Source organism: Strix aluco, chromosome 1, assembly GCF_031877795.1.
Source record: "Strix aluco isolate bStrAlu1 chromosome 1, bStrAlu1.hap1, whole genome shotgun sequence".
NCBI lineage: Eukaryota > Metazoa > Chordata > Aves > Strigiformes > Strigidae > Strix > Strix aluco.
In genome coordinates, this window is record NC_133931.1 from 56,085,889 (window position 1) to 56,100,762 (window position 14,874).

At 41.9% G+C, this 14,874-nt stretch overlaps 1 protein-coding gene across 6 annotated transcripts in view; it reads left to right on the forward strand.

The window, feature by feature from the left end:
• The window catches only part of PTPRM (protein tyrosine phosphatase receptor type M), a 506,702-nt gene that overhangs the window by 473,264 nt on the left and 18,564 nt on the right, over positions 1–14,874 (forward strand). For all 6 annotated transcript variants that reach the window (XM_074821657.1, XM_074821666.1, XM_074821694.1 and 3 more), the window contains one exon: positions 11,453–11,569. In XM_074821657.1, the coding sequence (XP_074677758.1) occupies positions 11,453–11,569 (117 nt within the window). The remainder of the gene's footprint in view (positions 1–11,452; positions 11,570–14,874) is intronic.

Genomic DNA, 14,874 nt, shown 5'->3' on the forward strand with positions numbered 1-14,874 from the left:
ACAGAATTTTCCAAATCACACACTAACACTTAAAAAGTAAAACCAAGACTCATAAAAATATATCAGTGTGACCACAAGCTATTTCAAAAGGATGTATTCCATGCTCATGTTTGTAAGTGGTAGAGCAACTCACAGAATCTCACAGAATCATCTAGGTTGGAAAATACCTTGAAGATCATCTAGTCCAACCGTTAACCTAGCACTGACAGTTCCCAACTACACCATATCCCTAAGCGCTATGTCAGCCCGCCTCTTGAACACCTCCAGGGATGGGGACTCCACCACTGCCCTGGGCAGCCCATTTCAACACCTAACAACCTGTTCTGTAAAGAAATACTTCCTAATATCCAGTCTAAACCTTCCCTGGTGCAACTTGAGGCCATTCCCTCTTGTCCTATCACTTATTACTTGGTTAAAGAGACTCATCCCCAGCTCTCTGCAACCTCCTTTCAGGTAGCTGTAGAGGGCGATGAGGTCTCCCCTCAGCCTCCTCTTCTCCAGACTAAACAACCCCAGTTCCCTCAGCCGCTCCTCGTACGACATGTGCTCCAGACCCTTCACCAGCTTCGTTGCCCTTCTCTGGACACGCTCGAGTAATTCAATGTCCTTTTTGGAGTGAGGGGCCCAAAACTGAACACAGTAATCGAGGTGTGGCCTCACCAGTGCCAAGTACAGGGGTAAGATCACTTCCCTGTCCCTGCTGGCCATGCTATTTCTGATACAAGCCAGGATGCCATTGGACTTCTTGGGCACCTGGGCATACTGCCGGCTCATGTCAATCAACACCCCCAGGTCCCTCTCTGACTGGCAGCTCTCCAGCCACTCCTCCCCAAGCCTGTAGCGCTGCTGGGGGTTGTTGTGGCCCAAGTGCAGCACCCAGCATTTGGCCTTATTGAAACTCCTACAGTTGGCCTTAGCCCATCACTCCAACCTGTCCAGATCTCTCTGCAGAGCCTCTCGACCCTCGAGCAGATCAACACTCCCACCCAACTTGGTGTTGTCTGCAAACTTACTGAGGGTGCACTCGATCCCCTCGTCCAGATCATCAATAAAGATGTTAAACAGGAGTGGCCCCAAAACCAAGTCCTGGGGGACACCACTTGTGACCGGCCGCCAACTGGATTTAACTCCGTTCACCACCACTCTTTGGGCCCAGCCATCCAGCCAGTTTTTTACCCAGCAAAGCATGCGATCATCCAAGCCTCGAGCAGCCAGTTTCGCCAGGAGAATGCTGTGGGAAACAGTGTCAAAGGCCTTACTGAAGTCAAGGTAGACAATATCCACAGCCTTTCCCTCATCCAATAAGCAGGTCGCCCTGTCGTAGAAGGAGATCAGGTTTGTCAAGCAGGACCTGCCTTTCATAAACCCATGCTGACTGGGCCTGATCATCTGGTTGTCCCGCATGTGTAGTATGATGGTACTCAGGGTGAGCTGCTCCATCACCTTCCCGGGCACCGACATCAAGCTGACAGGCCTGTAATTTCCTGGATCATCCTTCTGACCCTTCTTATAGATGGGCATCACATTGGCCAGTTTCCAATCAGACGGGACCTCCCCGGTCAGCCAGGACTGCTGGTAGATGATGGAAAGCGGCTTGGCAAGTACCCCAGCCAGCTCCTTCAGCACCCTCGGGTGTATCCCGTCTGGTCCCATAGACTTGTGTGTGTCTATGTGATGCAGTAGGTCACTGACTGTCTCCTCCTGGAATGCGGGGGGGTCGTTCTCCCAGTCTCTGTCTTCTGGCTGAGGAGGCTGGATTCCCTCAATACAACTCGTCTTGTTATTAAAGACTGAGGCAAAGAAGGCATTAAGGACCTCAGCCTTCTCCTCATCACTTGTTACCATGTTTCCTCCTGCATCTAGCAGGGGATGGAGGCTCTCCCTGGTCTTTCTTTTGCTACTGACGTACTTCTAGAAACATTTCTTGTTATCCTTGATTGCTGAAGCCAGAGTAATTTCCAGCTGGGCTTTAGACCTCCTGATTTCCGCCCTGCATAGCCTCACAGCATCTTTGTAATCATTGTGAGTGGCTAGCCCCTTCTTCCAAAGGCTGTAAACTCTCCTTTTCTCCCTGATCCCAGCCAAAGCTCCCTGTTCAGCCAGGGTGGTCTTCTCTGTTGCCAGCTTCTCTTACAGCACCTGGGGACCGCCTGTTCCTGAGCCATTAAGACTTCCTTCTTAAAGAGTGCCCAGCCTTCTTGGACCCCTATACCCTTCAGGATCGTCTCCCAAGGGATCCTTTCAAGCAGGTGCCTAAGCAAGACAAAGTCAGCCCTTTGGAAGTCAGGATGTCAGTTCTGCTTAGCCCTCTCCTGACCTCTCTAAGAATAGAGAACTCTATTATGATCGCTGTGCCCTAGTCAGCCTCTGACCACCACATCATCCACCAGTCCTTCTCTGTTCACAAAGAGGAGATCCAGCAGGGCACCTTCTCTGGTCGGTTCTCTCACCAGCTGTGTCAGGGAGTTGTCTCCCACACATTCCAGGAATCTCCGAGACGGTTGTATTTCCAGCAGATGTCTGGGAAGTTGAAGTCTCCCACAAGAACAAGGGCAAGCAATCGTGAGATTTCTCCTAGGTGCCTATAGAATATTTCATCCACCTCTCTGTCCTGGGTGGGTGGCCTATAGTAGACTCCTACTACAACATCTGCCCTGTTGGCCTTCCCCCTGATTCTAACGCAAAGACACTCTACCCTGTCTTCACTACACTTGTACTCAAAGCAATCATAACAGTCCCTAACATACAGCGCCATCCCACCACCTCTCCTTCCTTGCCTGTCCCTCCTAAAGAGCTTGTAGCCATCAACTGGCACACTCCAGTCATGGGAGACATCCCACCATGTTTCTGTAATAGCCATGATTTTCCTGTTGCATCATGGCTTCAAGCTCCTCCTGTTTGTTACCCATGCTGTGTGCATTGGTATACATGCACTTCAGATGGGCTGATGTTTTCCCCCCTTCCCCCTTCAAACCTAGTTTAAGCTCTGTCAATGAGCCCAGCTAACTCCTGCCCCAAGATCCTCTTCCCTCTCTGGGACAGGTGCATCCCATCTAATGCCAAAAGGTCTGGTGTCCTGTATACCAACCCATGATTGAAAAATCCAAAGCCCTGACGGTAACACCAGTCTCGGATCCACAAGTTCATCTGTTGACTTCTCCGGTATTCTTCTTCATCCATCCCCCCAACTGAAGGGATGGAGGAGAACACAATTTGTGCCCCCGACCCCTTAATCACTTTCCCCAAGGACCTGATATCTCTCTTCATTGCTTTAGGACTTCTCCTGGTAATGTCGTCACTTCCTACCTGAAAAACCAGGAGAGGGTAGTAGTCCTTGGGTCTCACTAGAGCAGGGAGTTTTGCCTTGAGGTCCTTGACACGGGCCCCAGGGAGGCAGCAGACTTCCCTATGAAGCGGGTCCGGTCTGCATATGGGGCCTTCGATACCCCTCAGAATGGAGTCACCCACTACCATGACTCTTCTGGGGTTCTTTTTAGAACTGGTTTTAATACCTGGTCTAGAATGACCCAGCCTTGGTGGACCTTGGTCTTCCTCCTTGTTTGTCTCACTTTCTTCCTTCTTCTCTTCTTCACTCAAAAGTTCCAGGGCCCCGAATCTATTGTGAAGGGACACCATGGAGCGTGAGGGAAGTCGGGAGAGGATTTTCCTGCCTCCCTGAGCAGGGACCTGTTTCCAGCCTCCCCCATCTCTTAGGTCCCCTCCTTCTGCCTGGTAGCAAGAGGATGAGGGATTACCTACCTCGTTTGGAGCCTCCAAACTGAAGATAGTAGTGTAAGTTCAGACATCTTTTCCTGAGAGACTTAGCATTAAGACCTGAGAGACTGATGGATTATTCTAGAATAAACAAAACTTTTTATCCCACCAGTGTAGGGACAATCAGAAACTAGACACAAGAGAACGTCTTGCTTACTCCATGAGACTGCTCTGGAGTACAGGCTCCAAAAGGCAGAGCTGGATCCTTCTGTGGAAAGCAACAGGAACTGGCTCAAGGTCTTTATGTAGTGGCCAAAGACTCAGGTTGCTTCTTGAAGTATTTCAGTATTTGCACACATTGAAACATTTCTTTCCTCCTTAAAGAGTTATGTTGGGAAGACCTAGAATATATTCTATTGTGTCATCTAGCTGCCACCTCCATCTTTGATCTTGTTGGACTGGTTGGCTGAATCAAACTTGGTATGTCACATCATTTGTCATTTGTCAGTAGTCACTTTCTCTCCCACTCCTTGTTTTTGCTTGAGGCGGAAGAAATTTAGTAATATCTGATTAATAAATGGTGAAATGCACTGATGAAATTCAGTGGAGGTGGTTGATATATAAATGCATGGCAAGGACTCATGATTGTCTGTCATGCTTTTAGTATAACAAAGTATTTACAAAAAAAAATCACTAGGAATAATTATAAAATATAAAACCTCACCCCAGGAGCATAGTAATTACAGTAATTAGAGTTTCTCAATTATTATCCAGAATTAGAAAACAGCCAGTGCTAATAGTATTAATAAGCACACAAAAGACCCTTTTTTTGAAAGGAGGCAAGGTTGACTACAGTAGAATGGATGTGACACAAACAGGGGAAAGAAGGTCAGCTATAGACTGGTAAATAGCACCTATGCCTGCACACACACACCTTAGCACTACTGAAACAGCCTCTCACTGCCATCTTACCTCTCAGAAGTGTTGTGCTTGTTGGATAGAGCTTATACTTTTACAGAGTATCAGTGAGAGTAAAAGAAAACAATCATAATTTAAAACTATTGTTAATCTTTCAAGTCAGTGAAACCTTCTAGTCATCAAAACAGATTTCAACTTTCTAGACTTCTAACCAGAAATAACAAATTGGCATTACTCCATTATGCATAGTAGCAGGGGAGGAGCCTTTAGGGAAAAAAATTGGCTGTTGTTCTTCACAAAAGAGAAGGATGGACTCTTTGCAATCATTTAATAAAGATGTCCCCAGATTAGCAATGTTAGCATCATCAAACAGGACATCAACCTACAAGCATTCAGCAGCGTCCCATGCCACTCAAAACAGACATCATTTCAGCTGTCAGTGTTTTGATGCATTCTCATTTCCAGTAAAAGCTGTGTTTCAAAGAATGTGAATCAACAGAGATTAGTATCTTAATGCTCCCTAATCCAATTGAGATAATTCACTTTGAGAAGTAAATAAAAGAGGTTTAAGGATACACGAATGCATAGACTCCCTTGTTGGGCTAGCTGCTGAAGTGCTGCCGAGGTGTAGTATGCAAGTATAAGTGCAGTTAGCAAAAGAAGGCTTCGAGTTCTTTGAAATGTCAAGGCTAGCGAAATGGCTTCATCACTGCAAGTCTCCTCACCTCAGCAGTCTTGTGAAATTAATCTCTCAGTCTCCCTGTGAAGGAAGAAGCACCAACACAGTTTTACCTTACCCAGTAGAGTAACATGTAGAGCTTTCTAACCTAACATCATATGATCAGGTTTTAGAGCCAGAAGGCAATCCGCTAACTTGGTGGTACTCTGTAGCTCAACTAATGGCATGATTTTGATCTTGGAATGGAAGCGTGATTCAGAGCACAGTCTGTTCTGCTTGATGCAGGCACATCAGGTCCTCAGAGCACAGGATCTGAGCAATATGCCCATGATTTCGCAGTTGTGTAAGGCATTGAGACAGGCTTCGAGGAGCTCCAGCTAATTCTGTAACCACCCTTAATCTTGGCATAGGACCACCTTTCTCATGTGTTCTGTGCTCAGCCTTTTTTCCTCCAGGGCTGTACTAAGGTGCAGTAATTTACAGCCTTTTTTAATGACGAGTAGGAGACAAAGTTCCCTAAACATAAGCAATGAAATAGAGGCAATACATATTCTTCTGTTGGTATTAGTAGTGGAGGCAGGAACACTACAACAGCTTTACCTTGGGTTACCATTACCCTAAAGCAATTCTTCTAGACTGATTTTTTTTTTTATGACCAAAGGAAGGCCACACCATGGGTTTGGCCTGTAAGCTTAATTTCATGTAACCCAAGGTACCAGGTTGATGGCATGCTAACAGTGTGCCTGGCTCCAGAATAAAGGGATCTCACTCATTCCCTCAGGTGGAAAGCATTAGTGTATGGCTACTACTGGACACATCCAGAAAGCCAGCTATTCTGGGCAGAAGTTGAATGAGAGTGCATCCACCAGGCAAGCTAGGATTGTGCAGCTGGGGCAACATAGGCCAGCAGAAGGTGGAGAATTATATCAGCTCTGAGTCATCACTGGAAGAAGTTAGACTGAGCTAGTAAAATTCATGGAGACCTCTCTCTCCCTCTGGGAGCTGTGAACAGCATAAAGACTTCTGCCTCTATACAGACCCATTCATCTGATGGTGCCAAACAGTATCTTAAATGTTGTATTTCTCAATACTCTTCCACACCTCTTTTAGAAAACTGTAAAATGAGATATAAATCAGTTAACTGACTTGCTCAAAAGCAAACAAAGAAAATGAAAAAAAGAAAGACTAGGTTTTATCTTCTGTCAAAGGTTGTTTTATAACTTATAAAATGTTCTTAAATCACAATACATTTTTTGTTTGAAAAGTATTTAAATAAAAATACTTTCAATTATTGGATGTCCTTTTACTTCAAGTCAGCCAAATAAAAGTATATGATGTTATCCTAGCTACATCTGTAAAATCTGTTAAAAATTTTCACCAGTGAGCTTGGTTGGCTATTTCATTTTATATCCTAGAGGTTTCACTTCAAAATTTATGTCTGACTTATCATCATTACTTAGTTCAGGATTAATTTTAAATTAGAATATATAATACTGCTCTTCACTAATGACAATCCATTCAGTGCATAGCCAGTTATATCACCTTTTTGCTAAGAATATTTCAGAATCAAAGGAAATTGGAAACTTTGAATAATCAGTGTTATTTAAACTGTTCTGTATGAACTACAAAGTATATTTCACAGCCAGCTCACATATTAATTCTGTAACATTCCTCCTATTCCAAACCTCTAAGTAAATGAATTACTGTCCTGGCTTTCATACTGCCTTTAGCTAGATGTGTCACATTGCCAAATGGCTAAATATACAGCTTTGGAAGTCACAATTTGTGTTCATTAGCTATCCACTGCCTACATTGTTTGTACAACTTTCCACCTTCATTTTTAATTCTTAGTTTCTCACATTAGACTATTTTGCTGAGGGATGGAGCTAGGGAGTGGAAGTAGGTAATCATCTTCTCCAAATTTCTAAAATTATTAGCAAAATAAACATGTTTGGAACAATTGGACAGTGTACCTTGGGATGAATAGATTAAAACAGAGCATTTTCATTATGCCTCTGGCAATCACCCTTTTATCTCATCTTGTGATGAACATCTGTATTTTTTGGCACATTGTTAGGATATAAATGTGGGGTGTATCTGAACAAACTCTCAATTATAGTTCTGCTCAGATGAGATTTCAAAATTATGTTTTCTACTTTGTGGACGATATTTACTGTTTTGGTAGCAACTGTGTGAAAAAAAAATCTAATGCGTTTAATATTCAGTTCTGGTTTCATGTATCAATTATTTAGCTAAACCTTCTGTTAGTAGGTTTTTTTGTAAAACATGTACCAAATGTTTATAAAAAGGGAAAGAGATTCGTCAAGTTACAGTAGCTAAAGCTGTGCTAAAAAGAAAAAATGAACAAACATATGTTACCAGCAGTGTTTCTGATATTTGATGAGAAAAAACATATTCTATTTTGCTGCAATTGTCTTTCCTTGTACAAATAAAGGCGCTGATCCAATAAACATTTATAACTGTGATTTTGATCTACACTATTTAATCTACTTCTGTCTGTAAGACACCTTTGCATTTATTTGAGAGTTCCTGGAGGAGGTGGGAGACTGGTCTTTAAGCGTTTACTTAACTTTTGGCTCATCAGGAGTCCACAGAGTTCCCATGTCTACAGTTCAGCACGTGCAGCAGCATTGCAGAACAATAGCCAAAAGTAGGAAAAAAACCTGAATTTAAAAAAAAAAAAAAAAAAAAAAGGGTTGATTTTTTTTTTCCACTCCCAGTGAGTGAATCATTTAGTGTTGGTCTGTGGCTCTGACTGCGGCTCTGGCACCGTTCCCACGGCTGTTACAGCCCCTATTCCACTTGGGAGAATTTTCAGGAAATTGTGTTGTCATGGATCCTTCTGCTCAGCTCCAATCTGCTCCGTGCCCAAAATCCCCTGTGCAGCAGAGTAAGAAATCCCCTGCGGGCCCAAGCTGCATGAGGCACGAAAGGCTGTAACTTCTGTGCAACATCCCCCAGTGCTTCCCTAATTATTCCACTGGATCATCTTAAATAAGGTTTAAAAAAAGTGGAAGCAAGTCCAACAGTTGAGGCATAAGAAGGTGGGGACTGTGCTCCTCTAAACTGGTCTTTCTAAATGTCCCTAGTTCTTAGTCATAATCCAGACTGTCTAGACTTACTAAGTTAGAAACAGGCATGTTTTCCTTCAAGGCTGAGCAATTTCATTCAGCCAGGGTTGGGGTTTTTTTCCCTGATTGTTTATTCTACTAAACTAGAGTTGTTTTGAGGATAGCAGGCACCCATCAGAAAGAAACAAGGCTAAAGTTAGCAACAAAGAGACATGCTGATCAGTCGTGCTGCGACTAGGATCACCGCTGCAGCTGCTCCCTTCCTACGTGCATTGGCCATCTTTGTGTGGTTCAGGTTCCACCTATGGAAAGGATAAGCGAACAGGCAGGAAAAGGGAATCAGCTCCAAAGATAGAGTTGTCAGTGGGCTGCTCCAGTCCAGAGGCAGTGGGAATTGCCTTATTCTGCATGGAGAGTCGAAAAATCATCTTCACCATAGGTAGGAAAACCCTGTTTCAGAGAGTTTCTGGCAATGACTATAAAAGGGTCAGTTTGCTGGCCTAAGGGATTTGAATGATGTGAATTTTCTGGATCATTTTAACAACACAGACAAAACAATGAGCATTCAGTGTTTTCCACTTAGCTTCTATCAGAGGATTTTTTGAAATACATGCAAACAAGATAAGATCTGAATAAATATCAAGTAGATGCAACAATACATAGCAGCAGCAACTACTAAACCGCTTGCAGCAGCATTTAATGCTTTTGAAATGATTGTTCATTGCTTACAGCTGATAGATATGCTTTAGAGATGAATACGCTTTTGCCAGAGATCCTGCCATTTAGGCACCTTGGGATTGGCCCTCAGCTTGGCCCTTGGCTGGTAAAAACCTCCTCATCCACACTGACACCCTGTCAGCTTGCTGGCTGGTGAGCAGAGCAGGGGGAAGCAGTCTACCCTTGCCCCTGGTACAGGAGGGCTGAGCACTGTGAGGACTGCTCAGTGTCCCAGCTCTAAGCCTCTCACTATGGAAGGGAACTGTATAACCTGGTGTTTGCCAGTTATACTGAAACCATGCTTAATACCAGATTAAATGTGAAGAATATAAAGAATTTTTCTTAGCCTATACTAATGTGGTTACTAGGTCTGAAGACAAGCATAGAGAAATAAATAAAAACCTGCTTATAGCTACCTGAACTTCAGCTCTGCTCTAGGAGCTTTCCATCAGCTGTGTAAGCAGAAATAAGCTGTTAGGATGCTTGTATAATTTTGTGGCTGGGAGCCAGGGCTTTCTACCAGGCTACTTTTTCTCTGAAGAGGATCCTGATGTGGGGCTGTGTTTTTCCAGTCCTTCAACTCAGTTCTATTCAGATTTACATTTCATCCTGCTAAAGAGTCAGAAAAAGGGTCAGAACTACTGACCCTGCCCAGACAAACATCTTATTTTATCAGCTGATGTTACTACTGTGATGTGGCAAGACCTGTCTTCTGTCCAGACAGTAAAGAGGGGTTGTACGTGATTATTGGCTACATCACGTGAAACAAATTCTGAGAAAAGTATTTTCTTCTGCCTGACAGGACAAGGTTTGACTCTCTGTGTAATATTTTATAAACTGGACCTGGAGTTTGTATACATAAATCATTTGAATTATGCATTACAGTTTTCACTGTATGCTTACACACACGTTCATCAGTTTTACCTTTTGCTCAAGACTAGACGTAATAGTAATCCAAATATTTTGGCATAGAAATGGTTTGAGAAATACTCTACCAGTTGTCAATTTTAATTTTTTACGATTTTTCTATCAGTTTTCCACTGAATATTTGAAGTGCTTGAGTTTTTACCCAGCCCATTTAAGGGTATATTTAAGTAAACCAGTAGATTTACATGTATTAAAAGATCCAATTTAAATTTTCCCTTCAGTGAGAGAAAGATAGAAACGGTTCCATGCAGCAGATGTATAACAGATGCTACTCCTAGCACGTACTGCACTACTGGACGATGGCCAGTGGTGATAGCATAGCTATTACTGTGATAGAGCAGAATAAAAGAGAGATACGTAAGTAATGTGTTAGCTTCCCCACCCACCGCCTTGTCCACACAAATGGGAAGGAGGAGAAAATTCTTAAGTCTGTCAACTATCTCCATCATCATACACAGTCCCCACAACCATCCATTTTAAAAAATAGCAGAATAATACTGCACGTTTCAATACGTTAAATACTGTGAAGTCTGTCCCATCTAGACCACAGCAGGGCTCAGAAAATCTGAAATACAGTTCACAAAACCCACGTTCTTTCCATCTCCATATCCCAGGATGAATTTGCCAAGAATGCACAGCTCCAGAAGGCTACTGAAATCAGTATGGGGGAAAGGGGAATTCATCTCACCTATCTAGCCATCAAGAAGCCAAACACCTAGGTGAAGGCAGTCGTCTGGACTCTTTTCATAGTTAAAAATAAAGGCACCTCTAGAAGACATTTGTCCTACTCATCGTAGTTTCAGCTAAGTGACATGAAGCCCACCCATAGTGTTTGGGGTCATCTCGTGAAATGGCGATAAAGCCCAGACATAAAACTCATCTCTTGACTTCAAGTGTTGAGTTTTGCCATTTGGTCTCATCAGTTCCTTTGTAAAGTTAATCTGAGAAAATAGATACTTTTCTAACAGGAGAGAAGATCCTTCCTGTCTGAAAAGCACATTTTCATTTTAGAAGGTAGGAAGATATTTTTGAGACAAATCACCGAGTAGAGGTTGAATAAAAAACCTTCTGGTGGTAGTTGTCCCTCTGGGCACACCCTGCCTTGGAAAGCACAGGAAATAAACAGTTACTGTTAACTGAGTTGTGCTGGGTATAATTATCCCTTGTGCTCCATACAAATTTGCGTTACTTCACTAACCACCACACAAATCTCACCTGCAAGTCTGAAAGCTGTCTGAAAAAGAGGCAATATCCTTTAAACATTAATCGTTTCCACGTGCAGAAAATGTGACTGTTTTGTGCGTGATTGCATTTTAAAACAGAAATCTTTGCCCAGAATACAGAATGGATTCGGCATGAACCTTCTAAAATAAATGAATCTTAATTTCTTTTGTATTTTTTAAAGGTCAAATGCTGCAAATACTGGCCAGATGACACAGAGATATATAAAGACATTAAAGTTACCCTGATAGAAACAGAGCTCCTGGCTGAATATGTGATTCGAACATTTGCAGTTGAAAAGGTAAGTTTCCAAATTCAGTTTTCTTAAATACAATGATATCTACCTAAGTAACTTAGATTCAGTATGGGAAAGTTAAATCTTTTGACTGACATCCCGGTTTCGTAGCTTTTTTTGGGTAAACGACTACCGCCCTCTTATGGTAAACTGTGTTTTTCTTTAAATGCAGCAACTTTTCAGTGCTTTCCATCACTGTTGACCCCTGCCTCGGTTAGAAAAAGTGATGTTCCTTGCCGAGGAGAAATCGAAGCCTCCCTCCCAGCAATCAATTGAAAAACACATTTGTGCTGTTTTCCCATTTTATGTTCCCCACAATCATTTTCTGTCTGTACCAGAGGCTACATGCACCATTATTCAGAAGTCCGTGGTGGAGAATACTGTTATCTGTTGGGCCGGTGTGTTCCTGGTCTGCAGAGACATAGTTGTAACAAATTTTCTTCTCAAGACAACTTCACTTTTCATGTGGCATCCATCTTTATATGGAGAGTTCCAATCAGTGTGTTATATAACTGTTTATTAGAATAATGTCATGAATTTGTGTGATGATCTTGTAGCTCTCCCAGACAGCTTATGGACAACATACAATTAACAAATAAGGTACTTACTGAAAGTGAGAACAAGCAGGGAGTGTGTCATGCATTTTGTGTCAATTCAGGGGTTTTATTCAGACTTCATTAAAGAACAGAAGTGTTTTAATTGTATGTATCGACTCATTTGAGTTACAGAACAACAAAGGGCCTCTTTGGAAGACTTGATATTTCTAATGGTGCACTGGAGTAATGCTCTCTCAGTATCACCATGAGTAGATTTTCAACTAATTAGCTTAGAGAACTCTTTTTGATTTAGTTGCAGTACCTGTCATATACTGATTCTCTCTAATGATGAAATAGTATTCAATTATGGTTTTGAAGAACATAATCTTTAGCATCAAAGAATCCTGCACCCAGATAGATGAAACTGCCAAAAAGGCAACCCAACAGGGTCTCTGTACATACATCCACAGTAACAAAGAAATTAGGTTTTCTCCTGTTTCATTCTTCAATCTAATACTTAAATATGCATCAATACAGCAACCTGAGGGTAATGATAATAGAATTATGCAGTTTGAATGAACTGAAATATTGTATCATATTTACCATTATACATATTGAACATCGAATTCATTCAAGCCTGTTGTTTCCTTGCATTTAGATATTTTTAATAAACAGATGAGAAATGGTGGCTACACTTTGAAGTAGATGAAGCACTGGTTGATTTCTATTCTGCAAATTTAAGCCCAAGCTTTGATGTTAGCTTTTCACTTCTTAACTGGGACTGGAAAAAAAAGACCTAGAGGATTTTACAGTTGAACATAACCAAACTGTCTTGAATAAGTGCATTAGAACAGATAGAGATAAAAGGCACTAAACATTTTATTTCTTTAAAAAAATCTCCATCTGAAAAGATTTCATTTAGACACTGCTTTTTAATAGTTGGTAGTTTTTCAGTAAGCCTCTAAAAGCAGTGTCAGTGTAGTTTAAGTAAAGTACATTTGTTTTTACCCTATTTTCCGTATTTTTTAACTCTTCCAATGGTACTGGAAGGTCAAGTCTGCACATGTCTCCCACCATAATTCTCTCAAGTTTATATTTCTGATCTACCGGAGCTGATACATTTCAGCCTCTCCAAAACAATCTGCATAATGAGACAGAGTGCACCCTAATCAAATCTGCAGATAATACTAAATGAAAGATGGTGTTGAAACACTGAACATTGGAGCCTCAGTTCCAAAGGACTTGAAGATTTGACCAACAGAAGCTTTAGTAATTCAACATGGAAAAATGCAAAACTTCTGCACTTCAGGTGGACTAACCCTGTGTGTTAGTACAGGCTGTGACATCCTGGGACAACATCATCTGACATTCAAAATGATTAAGGATGTGGGACATACGAGTTGCAAGGGAGCTTAAGAGAACTTGTTTGGTGTGGTAGAGATGAGGAGGAGGCATAAGAAAGATCTAATTGCAGCCTGCAAGTACTTCAAAGATGTTTAGAAAATCAGGGGCACCAAATTCTCCTCATTCTTCTCAGCAGTGGGAGATGGCAAGGGGCAATGGCAAAGAAGTTGCAGCATGGAAGGCTTGCACTGGAAAAACTTCAGGAAGAGGGTAGTGCAGTACTGGAGCAAGTTACCCAGAAAAGTTGTGGAATCTCCATTCTTGGGAGGTCATCAGGGGTCAACTAGACAGATCTAGTGTTGGCAGTAGACCCCTCTGAGTGGGATGTTGGGCACCTCCAGAAGTCCCTTCTGACCATCTTTTCTATTTGTGGATGAACATCTCATACCTGCTCCTAAAATACAATTCAGAAGATGATTTGTTTGGACATAAATTGATCACTTATTTTTATTTTTTAAATGCCTATTTAGTAATTTTGAGGAGTAGGGGGATAACGCTAAGAAAATTAAACCCAAAATTACACTCTGATTCTGAAGACCACTTCCTAGATATGCTTTACGTTGTGTGCATGAGCAGTTCCTTTGGAGCAGTTCCTTCGCAGCCCAACAGTTAACTCAGATGAATTACTCAGATAGTAACATACAGCAACACCGTAAGTATTTGTAGCATTTTTTAACATCGTAGGGTTTGTTAGCAAGGTACACCATTTCGTGTTTGTTTCAGCTGAAAGAAAAAATAAAAAATACAGTCTTTCCAAGCTGAGCATATGCTTTTATGATTCATGCAGTTGTGTTGCTATTTTGGGTTTAGAAACTAGCAGGGAAGCTACAGACATGAAAATCACTCTTTTGTAGGTATAATAAGCAAACTCATTATAGAAGTACCCTATATGCAAAACCTTTTCCAAGTAGATGAGTGTTATCGATAGACAAAAATACAGTCAGCATGACAGACAGCATTTTCAAAACTAATGCACAAGATACACAGGACATATCCTGGTCTGCGCAGCAGCTGGGCACATTATTTTGGAGGGGCAGTTTACTTTTTATAAATTGCTTGAAAATCAAGGCTGCATACAGCATGAAGAATTTGTGTGGGGTACTCATTTCAGTCCTCAGTTTGTATAGTCATGGCATTGCTTTTTTGTATGGGATCTTTGTTTCTTGGGGGATTGTGGGCAGTTGTTATGAGCAATATAAAAGTGTTTGGGCCATGGATACCCCACCTACACACAGCTATTTACGGAGTTGGAGGCCTTGCTTACAGTAGCAAAAAATGTGTTAACTAATACACTCTAAAATCCCCAGGGTACAGAGACCAAATTATAGTTGAATGTGTTTGCTAGACTGTCTTAAAATGCAAATTACTTTG